At 31.2% G+C, this 20697-nt stretch overlaps 3 protein-coding genes across 4 annotated transcripts; 2 read left to right on the plus strand and 1 right to left on the minus strand.

Moving 5' to 3' along the window:
* The first annotated feature begins 337 nt into the window (after positions 1-337).
* Positions 338-1845, plus strand: LOC115723961 (protein FAR1-RELATED SEQUENCE 4-like). Its single transcript, XM_061115972.1, has 2 exons — positions 338-1183; positions 1279-1845. Exons 1-2 carry the CDS (start codon positions 410-412, stop codon positions 1705-1707), a joined length of 1203 nt encoding a protein of 400 aa, XP_060971955.1. The 5' UTR covers positions 338-409; the 3' UTR covers positions 1708-1845.
* A 1306-nt stretch (positions 1846-3151) lies between these two features.
* On the minus strand, positions 3152-4916 carry LOC133038508 (protein BFR2-like). Its single transcript, XM_061116679.1, has 6 exons — positions 4814-4916; positions 4344-4657; positions 4064-4246; positions 3868-3996; positions 3419-3762; positions 3152-3323 (listed from the first exon to the last, which is right to left on the minus strand). The coding sequence occupies exons 1-6, from the start codon at positions 4914-4916 to the stop codon at positions 3152-3154; spliced, it is 1245 nt and encodes a 414-aa protein (XP_060972662.1).
* A 3118-nt stretch (positions 4917-8034) lies between these two features.
* On the plus strand, positions 8035-10308 carry LOC115716459 (inositol-tetrakisphosphate 1-kinase 1). Of its 2 annotated transcripts, none has more exons than XM_030645264.2 (2): positions 8035-9747; positions 10002-10308. In XM_030645264.2, the coding sequence occupies exon 1, from the start codon at positions 8367-8369 to the stop codon at positions 9477-9479; it is 1113 nt and encodes a 370-aa protein (XP_030501124.1). In that variant the 5' UTR covers positions 8035-8366; the 3' UTR covers positions 9480-9747; positions 10002-10308. The 2 variants fall into 2 exon arrangements, with proteins under 2 accessions (XP_030501124.1, XP_060971956.1); XM_061115973.1 differs by lacking the exon at positions 10002-10308 and adding an exon at positions 9877-9996.
* Positions 10309-20697: the final 10389 nt, after the last annotated feature.

The raw sequence follows: 20697 nt of genomic DNA on the forward strand, positions 1-20697 counted from the left end.
ATCATGTGCAAGAACATACAAGATTTGTTGTTTGGATCCAAAATGCAAGTGGGCACTAACAGCATCCAGAAACGGGCCAACAAAGTCATTCATCATTCGAAAGTACGACAGAAAGGTGATACATACTTGTGATCTAAACATCAGATTTGCCGACAAGAGACAAGCTACAACGAAATTGATTGGAAACTACATCAAGCCACGGTTCACCAACATAAAAACAACTCAAACGCCACAAGACATCAGAGGAGAAATGAAACACAAGTATGGGGTCAGAATGAACTACATGAAAGCATGGAGAAGCAAAGAGCACGCGCAAGAAGAATTACGAGGAAAAGCCAACGAATCATACAAAGTTGCCGCCCGGTTTTTTGCACATGTTGCAAAAAACTAATCCCGGACAATAGTGCACATGGAAACAGAGGATGACAACAGCTTCAAGTACTTGTTTGTCGCACTGGATGCATCAATAAAAGGATGGAAGAAATGCAAACCTATAATAGTTGTTGACGGAACTTTCCTTAAATCAACATATGGAGGTACACTGCTCTCTGCTTGTACACAGGATGCAAATGGGCACATTTTTCCACTAGCTTTTTCTGTTGTGGATTCAGAAAACAACAACTCATGGCAATGGTTTTTCACAAAAGTGAGAGAAACATATGGGATTAGAGAGGAACAGTGCTTGATCTCAGATAGACATGAGAGCATAAGTAAGGCAGCTTGTCAAGTATTTCCAGAAATCACACATTGCTATTGTGTATACCACCTGTTAAGCAACCTAAAAGCAACCTTCAAGAAGAATGCAAGCAAGCTGGATAAACCATTCTTCGCTGCAGCCAGAGCATACACAGAGAGGAAATTTGAATACCATATGAGCGAGTTGGACAGCTTGGACATCCGTGTAAGACCATATTTACAACAAGTTGGATACCACAAATGGTCAAGATACCACTGCAAAAACAACAGGTATTCAACTATGACTTCAAACATTGCTGAATCTCTAAATGCAGCAAACTTGGCAGCTAGAGAGCTACCAATCACAACACTGATGGAGTCATTGAGAGCATTGATTCAACAATGGACATACACAAACAGGAAAAAAGCACAGAAAACAACAACATTTTTAACACCTACAGCAGAAAAGAAATTAGTCGACAACTTTGTGGAATCATTGACAGAAAATGTAATGACATGTTAAATATTTTAGTTGCATTTTAGTTTCTTTATAGTTTGTTTTTCGTTGTCATACATATTAACAGTTTTACACTTAATCCGCAGGTAAAACCAATAAACGAGACCATGTTCGAAGTCATTGAACTAACCAGATCATGGGTCATCAACCTCAAGGAGAAAACATGCAGTTGCAACAGATTCCAACTTGATGAGTTACCGTGTGCTCATGCGCTTGCTGTTATAAAAGAGATGAACTTGAATGTTTACAACTACTGTTCGGGTTATTACACCACGCGAACATGGCTTGAAACATACAGCGGCTCAACATATCCGGTACACAATCACACAACTTGGGATGTGCCACAAAACATAAAAGATATCATTGTTCTGCCACCAAACCAAAAAATAAGATCTGGAAGACCAAGGAAACGAAGGTTTTTATCTGAATGGGATACAAAAAAACATAACAGGTGCGGCAAATGTGGACAACACGGACACAATCGAAAGACATGCAACAATCAAGCAATAAAATAGATACATATGAAATATTTGAATTGTTTAATTTTGTGTGCAAATTCAAACAGGTTGATCTGTGATGCTCTAAATACATGGGATTTCATTTTTATGAAATTTGAAACAGTTTTTTAATAGTTTCAAAATCGTTTTGTTACAGTTGCGACCCTTTGTAAAATATTAAGTACCGGATGACTTATTCTTTACAGTTTTAAAGGCAGTCAGTCAATAATTGATAAAACATAACTTGAATAAGGGAAAAGAGTTAATGGAATACGAAGAATAAATATACATTCATAGCACTATTTAGGAAAAATGAAAACATAGTTTGTATTTAGTTGGTTAATAGTTTCTCCATAGTTGTGCGACCGTATATAAGAACTTGAACAATTAAAAAAACACACAACTTTGGGAAATACAAACCTATACAATAAAGATATTATAAGGAGTGAATGTCAAATATCCTAAAAGTTTTAAACCAGCTACATAGTTTTAAACACACAACAACACTAAAACTTGTCAAGTAAATAGATTCAACAAATAACATAATAGAGCCACCAAATTAAAAGTTCCTATTTCTTCAATTTAGATGCCTTAGAAGACTTGGTTTGCTTCTCATCCTCGCTGTCAATACTTTCGTCAATTTTCCTTTGTCCGTACGAGTAGAAAAGTGAAGCAAGCTCGGGTTCGATAAACTTCGATGTCAAAGTCTGCAGGGACATCCTTTCCGTGTATAAAGAATTCAGCAAAGGCAGCAACATATGCTCCACAATCACTGTTAAAAAACATAGAGAAAAAATAAACAGATTAGAAACTAAAAAACAACATAAAAGAAACTTAAAAGAAACACTCACTTCTTCTGCTGAGACGCAAGACCACTAAGCTCCACGATTCTGAATGGAGCTGTAGGTCGAAACCGAGGCAGAACTTGTGCTCTATTCTTCCGTAACCCAAGTAAATCGAAAAACAAAGGCAGCAACACGGAATAAGCCTTCATCGCATTCCTAGCTGCGGCATTCATCTTCGCGGTTCTCAAAGAATTGTACAGAAATAACGTCCTTTCGTGCACGTCAAGACGCCCAAAAACCCAATGACTTTCCCTTCTTAAATTGATGATGAAAAGCACGTGATCGGCTTCATACCAAGGCTTGGAACAGGGAATGCGCATACCTCGGATGTAATGCGCAATTGGGTGGGCAGCGTGAATGTGTGACATCTTAGTCTTCATTGACTTGGCCTTGTTAAATTTGTGGTACAATGCTTGGATGGAATCATCAAAAAGACAATCAGTGGTTGCGAAATTCAACGTCACAGCGGAAGAATACTTACCTTTTTTTCGAAGGTAATAGAATATGGTGTTCATATGCTGAGAAAAAAAAACAACACAGAAACACAAATGAAAAGGTTTAACAACTGTAAAAAAACTGAAATGTAGTATCAAAACTAAAAAACATTTATAAAGAAACTAAAAACAAACTACCATAAGTACAATATAAATTGGAAACTTTACCGAGTCGTTCATAAACATGTCGCATGTGGCCAAATGGTAAAACCAAGTTTTATCCTCAACATAATCAACATCTAGCCTAAAACCCGGGGTAAATTTCTTTGCGCCGTCTTCATAACAATTATAATGCCTACAACAACAAAAAAACAACAAAAAAATAGCATTAAAACAGGAATAAAACTGGAAAAAAATAATACAAAAACAGATTTAATAAAAAACAGTCACCTGGGATGTTTAAGCAATCCTTCACCAATCCAAGAGTCAAATTTTGCCTCAATCTCGGTAGATACGGGATCAGCAAAAGCATCATTAAGAGCATAAAAGCCCTTCATATAAGTCACCATTTTGAAATCCCTATCATCCCCAACTGACTGAGAACCTGAGGACATAAGCTCCATTGGAGTGCTCCCGACATCAGCAGACCCGAAATCAACAAATGGAGATTTCAAGGCCGGAGCACGCTTCCTCTTATCCAACAGAGGTGTATCAGAGACAGTATCCTCAGTTTCTTCATCAGTATGAAGGGCATCTGACTTTTCACCAACAACATCTGGATTGGGTGCGGGGACCTAAAAAATAAAGAATGCATTAAAACAGTTGCAAAACATACTAGAAACTAATGAGCAACCAAAAAGAAACCTAGTTTTTTTGAAAACAATTAAAAGTAAACTTACATTGATTTTAGCAACAGCCTCCAAGCCAGCCAACACAACTTGATCATCATCTATTACAAGCTGGCTCAACCCATCAAAGAAATCGTCCCCCTTCAATCGAGACTCATCGCCCTTCGGCTTCTCAACATCCTTAACATTTTTATCACTCCCTCCAACATCCTCAGAAGGATTCACATCGGCGAAGGGACGGCGTGACCTTGTCAGCATCATCAGCATCCCCACCAACTTTAACCAACTCACCACCATCGTCGGAGTCGGAATCAATATTTTCTGGATCAGGCAATTGCTTCTCATCATCCTCGGCATCATCATCATCATCATCATCATCATCAGGATCATCATCAGAATCTTGAGTTACTAATTCATCCGATGACTTTCCCTGTATCAACCAACATAAATGAAACTTAAATAAAACAGTAAAGAAACTATACAAAAAAAATATAAAAAAACCTAAACAATAAAATAAGAATAAATACCTCGTCAGAAGGACGACGATGAATGGCATTAACCTTCTCTTGGATATCCTTAATTACAGTCATTACGGATTTGAAATTAAAATCAACAAAACACCTCAACAAAATGAAGTCCTCGGCCAATGATGATTGATTCGAACTGAGCATCTCCAGCTTAGATTTCATCCAATCAATATCTGCTGAATCAGACTTCTTTGAAGATGAGCCACCCTCGAAGGATTGCTTCGCTACACCACGTTCATCAATAGATTCATCGAGAAATAGACCGTCAAGTTGAAGCTGCTGCCTCTCTTCATCGCAGGACGCATGTTTTTTATCTTCAATTGAACAAGATAATTAAACATAATATGAAAAAAATTAAAACAATTGGAAAAACCAAAAAACAACAACATATATAAAACTGAAAAGAAACAGGAAAAAAACGAGAAAGAAAGCGTAAAGTACCTTCTCCAAAGGTAAATCAAAAATCTTGCCCTTCAAGTCTCGAAGGGTTGGATTTTTGGTGACGATGGTGTTGCTCCAGTTCAGAATCCTGGGAATAGAAGATGAAACTCTCTTACAGAAAGAGTTCACCATTGCAGGACAGCATTCATAAAACCAAACAGTAAAAACCCAAGGACATCCCAATGCCCTATACCAGCCATCATATTGGCCTCCCTTCTCTGCCTTTCTATTTTTCATAATGATCCCATGCTCAATCCTACCTTTGAATGAGTCAATTGTCAATTCAAATGATTCCCTACCCCAACAATACTCATCCCACCGACCGCTATCAACTACATCTAGAACAAACCTAGACACTTCTTTGTCAGGAGTATTGCTAAGAAGAAAACACTGAATGAAATACAAAACCCATTTTCAAACCAATAGACTCATCCAAACCCCACCGACTACCCAAAAAGCATCCTCGATGGCTTTGTTGTCAATAGTTTTTACACCACGGAAACATGTTTCTACCAATTGATTTGTTTCTGTGAAAACAACAACTTGTTGCAATCACCGAAACAATCTAAACCGTAAATAAGGTAAAATTCTTCGGCACTAAACCGTATGCAACGGCCAGCAACCTTAGCCCAAAACTCCTTAGGATTAGGTAGAAACTTCCCTTAGTAATAAACTATGAACGACTTGTGGGTGAAAAACAAACTCAGGCATATCCAGAAAATGCCCAAACTGAGTTTGACGAAACAAAGAAAGCAAATTAACAGATAAAGTGTTTTTAATATTATTTATCACAGAATACACACTGGTGCACACACACTTAGATCTGTAAAAATCAGAAGGACTAAATTTACAGTCCCAAACCTGCAACATAACAAAAAAGGGCCAATATAAATTATAAATCCTGAGTTAAACAAGATGAAAACTGTAATACAACTACAAACAAACTAAAAACAAACTATCAATGGCAAACAACTACACAGAAAATAACAGCAAAGACCTTAAATCGTTTGGAAACATTAAAAAAACAGTAAACAACTAACCCTAAAAGAAATCGAAAAATGCAGTATAAAAAGAACAACAAAACTATATTAAAACAACAAACAAACTAAAAAACATATACAACTATAGAAAAATATAGAGCAAAGATTTGAAAATCGTTTTGAAATCTAAAATATAACAGCAAACAACTAAACCTAATGAAAATCGAAAACACATCAAAACATACCAGTAACAAACTATTAAAAAACTGAAAAGAAACTAACGAAGAATGATTGAAAACACCAAAAACGAAAACAAAACACATAACCTGTAAGCACAAAAAAACACTAAAAATAAAGAAAACAAAACAAAATTAAAGAACAACACCCAGACCAGAATCAAATGGAAAGATCAAAAGCAACAATAAATAACTAAAAAATTTAAAAACATGAAACAAAATGCGCAAATGAAACCCTAAAATCACACAAAGCAAAATGAACATGAAAACGCCAAAAATCTGGGTAAAGCAGAAATGGAAGAAAAGGGGGAAACGAAAATAAAACTAAAAACCAACCTCAGTCCGATCTTCAGAATGTGTAATAGATTTTTGAAATTTTTTCCCGTAAATTTACAAGCGAGGGCTCCTCCAAGTTCAGCTTCGATTTCTTCGAAGAAGTGGGTTTCACACGCTTCGGCATGGGAGCTTCAAAATCAGAATCAAAATCATCAATGATTGGGCATTTACCCTTGGATTTGTTGGCCAAAGATTTCTTGCCCATTTTTGATTTCTTTTTGAGAACTGGAGAAGGGGATGAAGATGACCGAGTGATTGCCATGGTATAAATAAGATTGAAAAAAAAATGAAACAGAGAGGGAAAAACAGTTGCTAAATCGTGGGCTAAGAGGAAGTTGAAAATTCGTGGATGAACCAAAAATAAGAGGGAAAAACGTGATAAATTATGGGTGGTTAATGGATGTTACTTGAATTCAAAATGAACTTAGAGAACAGAAATGAAGAATAGAAAATGAAATGAAAACAAAATGAAAAAAGAGAGGGAAGAGAGTATGATTTGATTGATGATGCATGGGGAGAGAACACGTGTATGCATGGTATGATGAGTAAGTGGTAAATGTGTAATAAAAATAAGTTTGTAAGTATAAATGTAGTAATAGGCGTGTGAGGGTAATTATGTAATAAAGTGTGTAAAAAGGATTTTTCATGTAAAAATTTCTAAAAATTATAGGAAATAAATTAATAAACGTAAAGTAATTTTAGATTATTATGTTATTGCTATAGTTAAAAATTCTAAATTGATATAACAGTAACAACGATATATTATTATCACTATTACTGTTATGTCACTGTCTTATTCCTCAATCCTCAGCAATTTTACATAATACGAGTACTCTTATTCAATTCTCAATAATTTTAAATTAACATGACAGTAACAATGATAAATAATTATCATTACTATTGCTATGTCACCGTCTCATTCCTCACTTTTCAATTCTTAATTATAGACTTTATTTATGAAATACAAAAATGTAAGCAAGTAGAGCAAAAGAAGCCAATGTAAGCTCTCCCCCTCAATTTTTCTATTTCTTAAGAACATCAATTTTCATTTTCTAATAAGTCAATATTGCTTGAAATAATTGAATGAACACCTCCCTAATAATACCTCCAAAAGATTTTTTTTTCTTTTTCAACAAACCAAAATCCAAACCGTCAAAAAAAAAAAAAAAAAATTTCTTCAAGTGCAAGACCACAGTCAAAGAAAAGTCTCACTAATTTTATAACCTACAAAATACACTCTTTATAATGAAAAGATTAATTATGATTTTTATTAAAATTAGACAAAATTAACTGAATGAAAATAAATTAAAAAATAAATAAATAATAATTGACTATTAAATTATATTTTTTATTTTTTTTCTAAATTATTAAGATATATGTTTTTTTTTTTTTTGAGAAAAATTAAGATATATACTTTAATTTTTGATGTCTATAAATTTATGTGTAATTTGTGAATTTTTTTATTAAAATTAGACAAAATTAACCGAATGAAAATAAATTTAAAAGAAAAATAAAAGAATAAATAAATAATGATTGACAATATGTAACCCACACGTCAATTTAGCACAACTTTCGAACACTGTGACCTACCACATCACACGCGCCGCGAATCGGCATAATAGCCAAAGAATATGCCACGTGTACAATCCGATCCCTTTTTACATACTCACCCTGGTGACGTTATCATTATCACCCTTCTTCACTCTTAACCCTAGTCGAAGCTATATATACCCATCACCCGCACCAGATTCTTTCTCACCTTTTTCCCTATCCATATTTTCATTTTCTTCTTAACGATTTCTTCGAAGCTCAACAATGGCCGTTTAGGTTTTCATAATAATTTGATTGGAACAAACAAAAGAAAATTATTGAATTTCGGACCTTTGATTTCTTTGACCACTACTGTGAATGTGTGAATCGATCGATTGATTTTTCTCTTTTTATGAGCGTTTTGGTACTACCATTTTGCTGGATTCTTGTTCTTTTCGTTTTTGTCTTCTTCGAAAGGGTTTGGTTAGTGTGAATCATCAATGGCGGAGCGGAGGTTCGGCGTAGGTTATGCGCTGGCACCAAAGAAACAACAGAGCTTCATTCAAGATTCTCTTGTTAGTCTTGCTAAGTCTCACGGTGTCGATCTTGTTCGTATCGACGAGGACCGTCCTCTGGCTGACCAGGGACCGTTCGATTGTGTTCTTCACAAGCTTTACGGTGTGGATTGGCGGCAGCAGTTGGAAGATTTTAGGGCTGTTAACCCTAATGCGGTGATTATTGACTCTCCGGAGGCGATCGAGAGGCTTCATAACCGGATTTCGATGTTGCAGGTTGTTTCTGAGTTGAAGATTGAGGACAGGAGTGAGACGTTTGGGATTCCGAAGCAGATAGTGATTTATGATAAAGAAACGTTGCTCGATCGTCCGGCATGGGAGGGGCTCAAGTTTCCGATTATTGCGAAGCCTCTTGTGGCTGACGGCAGTGCTAAGTCTCATAAGATGGCTCTCGTCTTTAACCACGATAGTCTCAACAGTCTAAAACCGCCTATTGTCTTGCAGGAGTTTGTGAACCATGGTGGAGTGATTTTCAAGGTCTATGTGGTTGGAGAGTATGTTAAGTGCGTGAAGAGGAAGTCTCTGCCGGACGTGTCGGAGGAGGAGAAAGTGGGTAGCTTGGAGGGTTTGTTGTCTTTCTCGCAGGTATCTAATCTCGCCACTAACGAAAGAACTGACGATAAGTACTACAAGAAGATGCATTTGGACGAAACCGAGATGCCTCCTCAGAGCTTGCTTATCGAAATCGCAAAGGGTTTAAGGCGTGCTATGAAATTGCATCTGTTCAACTTCGATGTTATTAGGGATGCCAGGTTTGGGAATCGGTACCTTATAATTGACATCAATTACTTTCCTGGGTATGCGAAAATGCCAGGCTACGAGAAAATAATGACGGATTTCTTCTGTGATATAATGCACAAGAAAGAGAGAGATGCAGAAAAGGTTCTTGAGGAGAATGATGATAATGGGGTTGATGGACTTGGATGTGAAAAAGGAGTGAGAAAGCTTGTAAGCAATTCTTGCGGCAGTGATGGGGAAGATGGAGTTCTACCAGTTTCACCTATTGGCAGAGAAGAGGAGAAACCAATTCAAGTATGAATCTTGAAATGAGGGTCCGTGATATGTAGTCAATTGACTGTAACTCTTGTCCGTTAATGTGGTTGGTGATTTTGGTCTTGGGAATTTGATTTTAAGCAGTTTGGCCCTTTTCACCAATTTCTTGATGGAAGAAAGTTTCACATTTGGTTTAGAATAGCAGTTGATACAGTGCTGAATGAGTAGGCTACAGTTTTAACCTGTTGAGACAGCATTAGTTGGTGCACAGTGGTGATAATGTAAATTCCAGCCACCGTTCCTATGAAGATAGGTACTTCCCAAATACTTTCAAGTTTTAGGAAAATCAAGTTGTAATGACATTTTCACTGAATGGATTTTGCGATTTTGTCAATCACATTTTAGTTTCTTTAATATTCTCAATTTTTTGTTTCTTTTTTAGGTTATCCGATTTTCTTTGTTCTTGAACTTGTTTGATTGCTGATGAAATTGATTGATAGATATAACCCCATTACCAAATATATCTGTGGAATATTGTCGAAACTAATTCAGCTTCACTAAATCCAGGATTTGGCTGCTATGAGGCAGGTCTTATGTTTTCTATATGAATACATTTCTTTGATCGTTGGAAAGTGATTGTTTGTCGATGTGATTATTGATCTGAAGCAAGGATTTCTTTGAACTGGCGTGTCTCATGCAAGTTGAGAATGGAAATACCTCAAATATTTTGTCCTTCATTTCTTTATTATTCCTCATAAAGGTATTTTTCAATTTGAGGACATGAAAGTTATTTGGTTTTCTCCTTGCCACCTATGGCTCTGGTATACATCATTATAAGTTTTTTTGATTTAATGAATTTATCTGTTATGTTATATTTGCTTGGTTTGATATGATAGTATGATATGTATAGTAAAGAAGATTCTTATTTTGTGTGTTGTACTCTGCCTAGGGTTTGTAGGTTATAGATTCTTTCAAATGCATATGTAGGCTTAATTTCAAAGATGCCAGAGAAGTTTGCTTTTGCTGGACTTGAACTGCATATATTCTTATGGCCTGCCTGTTAGAGAAGTATATACTAGAACAAAAAAGAAAAAAGTTCTATGTCCTTTTATTGGTCCCTCACCATGTACCTTATCCTCTTGTTTTTCTGGTTGATTAGTTGAGTTATTCTGTTCTCACCAATGTATGTGTGTGATTGTTTTTTTTTTTTTTAATTCTCTCTTTTGTAAATTTACGTGTTAAGTATAATCAAGTCTGAAATTGTGTGGGCAACAGCCTTTGTAAATAATACTAAAAAGGTTGTTTTTTTCTCATCTTCTTCACCTTTTTTCTGCTCCCATTCATATAAGTTTGGTTATGACGCAACCCTGTACCCTAGAAGTGAGCCCAAATAGGCCAGTGTTATACTCACCTTAGAAGGAGTTATGAAGATTTTAGCAGCTAATGTCCCCTGAGAAGTGATGGACCTGAATCCACTTCAGTAAATTTTATTTTTAGGTTTAGATGGATTAATTTTTCCAGAACTCCATGCTATGATAGCTGTTTAATAGTTGGAGTTGGTCTCATAGGCTAGTCGAAATGTAGATGAATTTTGTCTGAAAAATCATTGTGAGAATGGTAAAGGGAGCTTTTTTGACACCAACTTAATGTGAAGATGAAAAAACCAGAGTAAATTCACTTGTTTGTGTCGTACTGTCATTAATAAGGAACTTACCCTAGTAGTAAGCCCATGGGTTCTAAACTTTATAAAGGAGTTAGAAAAGCTTGTATTCTTTCCATAGTATTATATTCTCTTTTAGAATTCATCCTCACCCAATTGACCCATGTTGGCAAGTTGACACTTTAGAAAGAAAGTTCATCTGGAATCTAAACGATTCGTGCAATTCGCCAGTTCATTTTGTTTGAACTTAAAAAGTAAAGGTTGGAGCTTGCTCTTGCTAAAGTTTGCTTTATTCCTTTCCAGTCCTACTTGTACACTTTAGTGCTTGTCAATTCTTCCTTACGTATCGAGCCAAGAAGACTATAGACTGAATCTTGATTAACAAAAAAAATAGCAATCTTTGTTGAGCATGAATACCATAGACTGGAGATATTCATTCACATATACTTTTTAAACGTTTTCCATTCTATTAGATACTCTTTGCATTATAGTTAGATTTGACATCATTATTATTACCGTTTTGTTTTCAGAAAATATTTTAATTCCTTAATAATTTGCTTTTTGACTTAGAGAGTAGAAATGTATTTGGTGATTTAGGATAGTGTGGAACCATACAAGTATAGTAATACTTGTGTAATGTTGAATATTGTAATAATATCTTAGCTGATCCTTTCAAAGTAGGTTGATTCATGTTTACTTTGTTTTCTCCTCAATATATAGTTTCTTTTCTTTTCTGCAATTCTGGTGCATTATGTGCTGAAATTTTGCTTTAATTGGGTTTATGATATTGTTTCAGTTTCTGAACTAGCGATTTGCTTCTCTAGAAGTACAATGAATTCAGGCCAATGCTTGATTATAAATTATGATGAAAAATAACCAGCTAGTACATATTTGATTGCTGTTGGCTCACTATTCTATCTGACTCTTCACTTTTTCTTAGGTTTATTATTCTCTGAATATTTTAGTATGGTTTTTTGTAATGTAACATAAGGTGCGTAACCTTTGTGCAAGTAATAGCAACTTTCAATGATGTACATGTTAGAATTGATTTTTTGAGCGTAACCTGGCAGTTCGACCGGGATATGGCCCCAACAATTTTTTTTGAGCCTGTGGGGATTCGAGCTTTGGAACAAATGTCTACCAGCATTTTCCAAGACTCCTCCTTACGACCCCTCTGGGGGTTGTTTGTAGCTAGAATCGAAATGAAACCAGTTTAACCACTTTGTTATATTATTTTAGAATCACAATGTACAATGCACACCAACCCCCTCCAACCCCCTCGGGCGGTGTTGGTGTGCATTGTTGGACTATGTCAAATGATTGTCTTTGTCACTTGAATGCTCTTTTGTTATGGTTGCTTGCTGCTTGTATTTATTTTTTATTATGGGAATTTACTGTGGTAACTATCACACACAGCCACCATAAGAACTAACCTCATTTGAATATTTACATTTTAAGAATTGGGTTCAAGTCAAATGTTAAGAATTGCCTATAAGTGGAAAATAGAAAAGTTCCAAGGTGGAGCATAGTCGGTCGGTGTTGTTCTTCCGGTCTCTCCGGGTGTGGATTTTGAACACTAGACAACCTGTTAAGTTCACATTTTCAGTCACTAAGTTTAGTTCTAATGCTTTCATTATTCAGTTCAGTGCACATACTTAGAACACTAGACAACCTGTTTTTCATTCACCAATGATCTAAGGCAAGAGTTTATTTCCCAAGATTATATACGCAAGCTATAAACAAGTGCTGTTAGTTATATGACACTAAACTTTAGGTGATGGAATAATTAAGTGGTAGTGGATAAATAAAGTAGGAAACTGAAACTTGTACTTATCCAATTTTGGTGTGGCCCAGAGTTCCTATCAAAGATTACACATGTGTGGAGTAGACTAGCTATCTTACCAGGTCGATGTCAATTCTAAGAAGAAAAAAACGACTCCATTTTGCCACAAAATCCATCATCTTATTCTTAACCCATGATTACTTGGTTTATGCATGTTGTCACACTTCACTTCTAGCCTTTATTTGGTTTTATTATTTATATTTTTTTGGGCAAAAATCTTTTGTTTTTTCGGCTCGTGCTGTGCATAAATCTCTAATGGGCTTTATATTTTGTTAAAGATCAATTTAGAACTTATTTTTTTTCTTCACAAAAATGGAACAAGTTAGCATGTACTATGTAGTTATTATCCTTCTCAAAAGAAATCATACAAATGTCATTATTTCTCAAGCTTTGTTTCAAATAGACCAGCCTAATACTATTAAAATCATGCCATCTCAGCCTTAAAATTGACACCTACTTTAATGGAGTTTTTACAAAAATATATAATTTTGCGTAAAAATTTACAATTTTATTATTAGACGAATTTTTTAAATAGCCGTAAAATATTAAATAGAATAATTAAAACAGTAGAACAATTAAAAATCAACTGTGGAATAATGGTGAAAATTTAACGCTATACATGGTACAAAATTTATACAATATTTTTAAAAAAAATCCTGTTTGACAGTATAAAAGAGTAAAAAAATTGGAAATTTTAGCATGTGGGGTAAAAATTCCTTTAATGAAGCACCTCATCTTTTTCAACAAAATTAGTATTTCAACTATTAGACTCTTTTCTTCATTAAACTTCAAATAAAACTTAATAATCTCCACTAGCAACTCCAAATCACTTATGGCACGTTTACTATACAGTAATCAGGATCAGAATAAATTAATGGCGAAATGTAACGGAATAAATGAAAAATAATCAAAATCAATATTTGTAATATGTTGTTTACTAAATTTTTTTAGAAATGGAATAGTTGTGATTTATCTTGTTTACTTTGTTAGGAAACGTAATCGGAATGCTTAAATTGACTAAATTGCCTTTCTGAGTTAAACTATATTATTTGGTAGTTAATTTGTAAGACATATTTTAAAGGACAAAATTGTCATTATATATTTAATATTAAAAAATAAAATAAAAATAATAAAAATCCATTACCTTTAATGGCATTCCTTACAAAATTGGTTGGGGAAGTTCTCCCTTTCTTTTCTCCCTTATTTAATCAACTTCTCCCTATCCTAATTTTAATAATGCAAGTAAACAAATGTAAGGGAATGATTACCTTACTATTAATTCCCATTACTTATTAGTAAACATAACACAACCACACAAAATAACTCAACAATAAAATAAAGGGATTTTTTTAGGAATATACTATATTAGGTAAGTTTTTACAAAAATAACGTTAATAATGTATCACACACAAAATGACGTGACACGTCATCATCTCCTCCACGATTACCTGCAAACATAAACACAAATATTAATCCTAAAAATAGAAAATTACCAAAAAATCGGCAATTATATATACAAAAACTTAACATAACAAAAACAACGTTATTTTTGAAAATAATTGCCAAAATAAGGTGGCCCATGAAAATTTCCCTAAAATAAAAGACCTAAAAATAAACAAAATACATACACAATTAAGCTCGGGCTAGGCCTGTGCCTAGGGCCCACCTAGCCCAGAGACCCAAATTTTTTTTCCCTTTTAAAATTATATCTTTTTTTTTACTGATTTTGAAAAATACCACATTTTTTCTAACATAAAGCCCAAAAATATTTTTTTTTCTTGTGGCCCATTTTATTTCAGGTATTAATAACTCTTTTATACAAGTTATTGATAGTATATAGCATTATTGTTATTTTGTATTTTTCAATATATTACTATTTTGAATTAATTATTTGTTTTGTGATAAATTTTAATTTAAGGGTTAAAATGTAAAATTAATTTTTAAAATAAATTAAAATAAGAGAGAATGCAAAAAAAAAAAAAAAATCACCAAATTAGTGTAGACTCAAAATTCAACATTATTAATAGTGCAGAATTTAGTATACACCAATTTAGTGTATAATTTGGTGTGTCATTAAAGTGAAATAGTATGAAGATTTCACACCAATTTGATAAAATGATGTACTATTGGAGATACTCTTACTGACAAGCATCAATTTAAATACGGAAAATATACATTAACTACTATTTTTTTTTTCAACTTTATATTTATATTTTGACAAGAAATTTTTTTCATCTATATTTTTCTTACTTATTATTTTTTTCTTTTTATTGTTTTTTATTTATTAAGGCTTCAATTTTATTTTCTCTTCTATTATTTTTTTTAGTCAACTTTAGCTTTTTTTTTTAAGTGTCACTGTTCTTTTTCTTTCTTTCTCTATTTCTCTTTGTAATTTTTTTTTTGTCTTTGTATATATATATTTATAATAAGTATACATTTTTCATATCTCGTTTTTAACAATTTTTCTCTCTTATAACAAACTAAGAAGACTCCTAAATTTTTCAATCTTTTACATGATTAATAAAAGTAATATATTTTTTTGGTTGTTTTGTAGTTTATTTAAAGTTAATTTATAAATGATTTGCATATTTTAACAAGTAGGGTTGAGCATGAAATCTAGAAATTGAAAAAACCGTTCAAACCGACTTGTTGAAAGCTACTGGAACTGAAATAGACGGAACTGAAAACCAAAAAAATCATTAATGGTTAAAGCTGCCATTGAACTAACAATTTTTTTGGGTAATAAACCGACCGAAAAAAATCAAAACCGACCGTTAAAAAGAACAAGGCAATCAGTTTTTGAACAATTAAAAAGTATGGTTGTAGTTGTAGAATGTAGAATAATGTGCTTATACAATAAATTGGATCATATTTTAAAGAAAAAAAAGAAGTTCGGTTTGGGCGATTTAAACTGACCAAACCGAGGTTCAAAACAGTCGGTTTTAAGACAAGTTCTGGATTGGTCAATCGGTTTTCGGATTGCACCAATCCAAACCGAAAATTAAATTGTAGATTTTTATATAGAAAAAAACCGACCAAACTGATTGATGCTCAACCCTATTAACAAGATTGATGTCTTGCTATTTTTCTATTGATTTATAGTTGTCTTTTTGTTATTTCATAGTTATTTTTATGTTGTTGTTTAGGTATTCTATAGTTGTTTCTTTTGTTAATTTTATGTGTTTTGGGTACAGTTGTTGTTTAGTTTATGTATATTTTTTATCGTGTATATTTTTTATCGTGTATATTTTTAGTTTATTCCAGATAATATTTTTATTGTATATATGTGCATTTATTTTGTTATTTTTATGTTATTTTTTAGTTGTTTTTTAACTATCATTAACTCAAAAAGGAAAAGAGAAAAAAAAGTTGAAAGAATAAAATTGTAATAACAAATTCCATAAAAAAAAAACAATGTAATAGTACAAAAAGATAAATCAAGTTAAAAAATCGTAATACAAAAACATATCGAGAAGTTGGTATTATTTTACTTATTGCAATTAGATCAATATTTGTTATTTTTCAGTTACTTTGTAGTTATATTTTTGTTATTTTATAGTTATTTTTTAAGTTATTTTATGATTATTTTTTAGTTGTTTTTGAGTTGTCTTCTTATTTTACTAAAACACAATATTTTGATAAAATTAGTACAGTAAAAATGTAAAAAATTATGCGTCACAGTATTTTTGTATACTTTCTCTAAATTTTATAGTATTTTTGTAAGTTATTTGATTGGAGTTGGTCTAGGCAACTAAAGATGTTGTAGGCAAAAACAAGTTGCTTAGTTGATATAACATTTTGGTTTTATACTCATTTATTAAAAATTAACACATTAACAAAAATATAACATAAAAATATATTAAAAGACCGTATTTTTTATAAATAAAATCGTAAAAATATTTAAAATTCTGTACAACTGTATTTTTATTATTTTTTTGTTATTTTTGTGTAATTGTGCGATTAATGATGATTACTTAATGCATGTATCCAAAATTGTAAGTTAATTCAATCTTTTATCCAAGTTTTCTCCATTTCAATATATATCTATTCTATATAAAGTGTGCTTATATAACTGAATTCTTGGTTTATGAGAAATTCATGGGTGACTTTTTATTTATATTTAATAAAATAAATAAATATTATTTATATATAATAAAATAAAAATAAAACAAATCTCATTAATATTTGAACTGATATTTGATGCTAATCATTTATCTGTTTTTATTTTTTAAAAAATACTTGAGCTTACCAAAATCTATAAGAACAAAACCAATGAAGAAAATTTTAACAAAAAAAAAATGAACGAAGAAAAAAAGTGTCATAAACATTATTCTGATATTTGATGCTAATCATTTATCTGTTTTTATTTTTTAAAAAATACTTGAGCTTGCCAAAATCTATAAGAACAAAACCAATGAAGAAAATTTTAACAAAAAAAATGAACGAAGAAAAAAAGTGTCATAAACATTATTGAATAATGGCAATTGCCAACACAAGAATTTCAGCACAAAAAATTATACTTGACCCCTAGACAAGATTATCATCTTCCAATCCTAATAATATAAATAATGAACAACACCTCATTAGTTATTCTAGGAGAATGATGCATGGTAATGTCAAAAAAATTATTAGATGATAATAATATTTCTCTAACAATGATACCCTAAGTAAGAACTAAGAAGTATTGTAGCGTTTTATTTTTAAGAGCATGAATAATATTTAGACAATTGGATTCCACAATCAAGCTCTTATTCTCCTATTAAAAATAACACATTAATATACATGTAAATGATTCTTAGTTTTACAATAATAAATTATTAATAAACTCACAATTTCATAAAATTATAAAATAGTAATTTCAATTAATTTTTAAAAATAATTTATAATTTTTTCGGAGTATTGGTTATAATTATTATTTCTAATTTTATAAAAAATAAATATAATTTTTTTGAAAAAAATAATTATTAGAAACTTGCCATAAAAGGTTATTAGATTGCTACCTTATTAATTTTTTTTAGTGTCCATCAATGGGTATTACCCATTTAGAAGTGTTCCATATATATATAAAGTATTTTAACTAAAACATTTCACATTATAATTTGTGAAAAAGAGATTTTTTATCTACAACTTTTAGATAGATGTTATCTTCAATTATCAATAATTTAGAGATTGAATTTTAATTTTATTTTTTATTTCACACACATTTAAGTTGTGTTTTCTTTAGTATTTGAACATGAATTTTTAGTTTATTTTGGGATTATCTTAAGAACATATTACACTTAAATTATCAAGTTTTCTTAAACACTATAATATATTACATCCAGTATTTATTTTTAATTGTCAAAATTATAAATTACATTATTTAGATATACATAATAATAATCTCACCTAATAAGTAATAATATTTTTTCTTTAATTGTTATTATATCTTTTAAATAAAGTAAAAAATACTTAACATAAAATTAGTATACGTGCTTCGCACGTAACTTTTTACTAGTATATATATATCTGAAAATTAAATTGATCATATAAATGAGAAAATGATAGTCTTCCTCTTGTAAAAAATTATTAATAATTTAATATTAGTTCATGGTGTCTATCTTAATTAGAATTGAATTGATAGATGAAACTGGTCGTATTATAGTATAATAAGATAGGAGCTAATAAGAGCATAAATAATTAGTATTATTATAATTAATTAAATCTAAAATTAATTCAACTTAGGGTAGTTTTAGTTGGTAATTAATTATATATAATTAATAAAATAATTATTTATTATTTATTTGTGTGCTATATGTGTATAGTCAATTGCTTGTAAGTACACATGTTCAACGGCAACAATAATAATCTTACCTAAAAGTATACTATGCAACAACTAATCTGACTTTTAGTGACTAAACTTATACTAACACCCAATAATAAATCACCATTTAATCACCTTCATTCACTTTTATGCATATATGTTTCTAATTCTTTTAATACAAAATAATATATATGAATCAATATATACCTTGATGTTACACTTGGTGACCAAAAATATATGTAAATTAATATTTGAATATATATATGTTAATAATAAGAATGGAGGTGACAAATATGATTTTGACTTTGACATCAAGATCTAAAGGTCAAAATCTTTAATATTATTGTTGTGAAATTATTCTTAAGGTAATAATATCACAAGACCCAATAATATATAATAAAAACTAGTCTTAATAATTAACAAACTCATAACAAATTAAGCTTCAAACACATTAAGGGATTAGAGGCTATTTTAAGTTTTTAGAATTTTATTTTTAAAAGTAAGAATAGAGAATAATTTTTTATCATTTTAAAAATTTAATAGTGTTTGACTAATATTTTTTAAAAACTATTTTAGATTTTTTTACTATAAAAAATATTCAAATATTTTACATTATACATCGACATGAAACTAGTCCCACTCCAAACTTGGACTTGGCCCGAGACATAGACTTGAAACCGACCCTAAGATCCAATTTTGGTCTCGGCCTCAAAGACTGAACTCAGAATCGAATTTAGACGTGTCTTGGGGTTGGATTCGAGTTTGGTCTAGGAATTCGGTCTGGTAGAGTTAGGGTTTGAGACTGGGTAGGGGTCCCAAATTCGAGTCGCCTCCGATCTCAAGGCTGGGTCAAGATCCTGGGTGCAGATCCCATGTTTGGGGCTATAGTCTGGGTCCGGGTGCAGGTTTAGGGTCTGGCCCCGAGACCCGAAATGTAGAAAAGAATATGTGATGAAATATTAATTTTAAAAATAAAAAACAACATTTGGTGTTTTGTGATTTTTTTTCTTTCAAAAAATTGGTTCTAAAAAGTTTGGCTAAACACCCTTATTAGTGGATATAACTAATTAACTAAAAATTACATACATTAAACATAGGAAAATATGTATCGATGCACTCTTAATTGTTTCAGTATTCAGATAAAAAAATTTAGTTCAATTTGTTTCTTAGTTATGTATGTTGTACTTGTAGTTATTTAAGACATTTTATAGAATTTTAGTAAAATTCGAAAAAATTAACATATCAAAAATAAGGTTCAAATAGCACGCGTGATTTTTTTTTATTTTATATGCATGTGAAATAAGTTATTTGAACATTGTTTTTTATATTATTAATTATTTGAAATTTCTTTAAATTGTATAAATTTTTTTAAATAATTATAATATATATGATTAAAAAAAAAATTAGATTAAAATTTTCTGTTAAATACGATCAAGTAGAGATAGGAGTGCATAAGTGCACTAAGTGGATTGTAAGGCAACCCTAAAATATTTACATAAATATTTATATATATGTATATAACAGAATTATTCTAACTTGAGTACTTTTGATATGTATGCTAATATGCATAATAGCTACGTAAAATAACAAAAGTCACACCAGATCTAACATTTTATTTTAAATCTCTATAATAAATTTTAAATGTTCTCCTAGATTTTTTTTTTTTTCACATGTACATGCAACAAAGTTTAGTTATATAATTATAATACCTTTTTATTTATTTTTAATATAATGATCATCATTAATTATTATCAAGTTGTTTTAAAATTAAAGTATAATAATAATAAATTAATAATACTAATTATCTCCCGCATTTTGAAGATATGTAGACCTAGATCATTAACTCGTACCAATTTTAAAATAATTATAAACTTAAAATATAAAACAAAAATTGAATACATGGATTATATTATGTCAACAAAAAAAAAAAAGGATTAATATTAAGTAAGAAATGAAC

Source organism: Cannabis sativa, chromosome 5 (assembly GCF_029168945.1).
Source record: "Cannabis sativa cultivar Pink pepper isolate KNU-18-1 chromosome 5, ASM2916894v1, whole genome shotgun sequence".
Lineage (NCBI taxonomy): Eukaryota > Viridiplantae > Streptophyta > Magnoliopsida > Rosales > Cannabaceae > Cannabis > Cannabis sativa.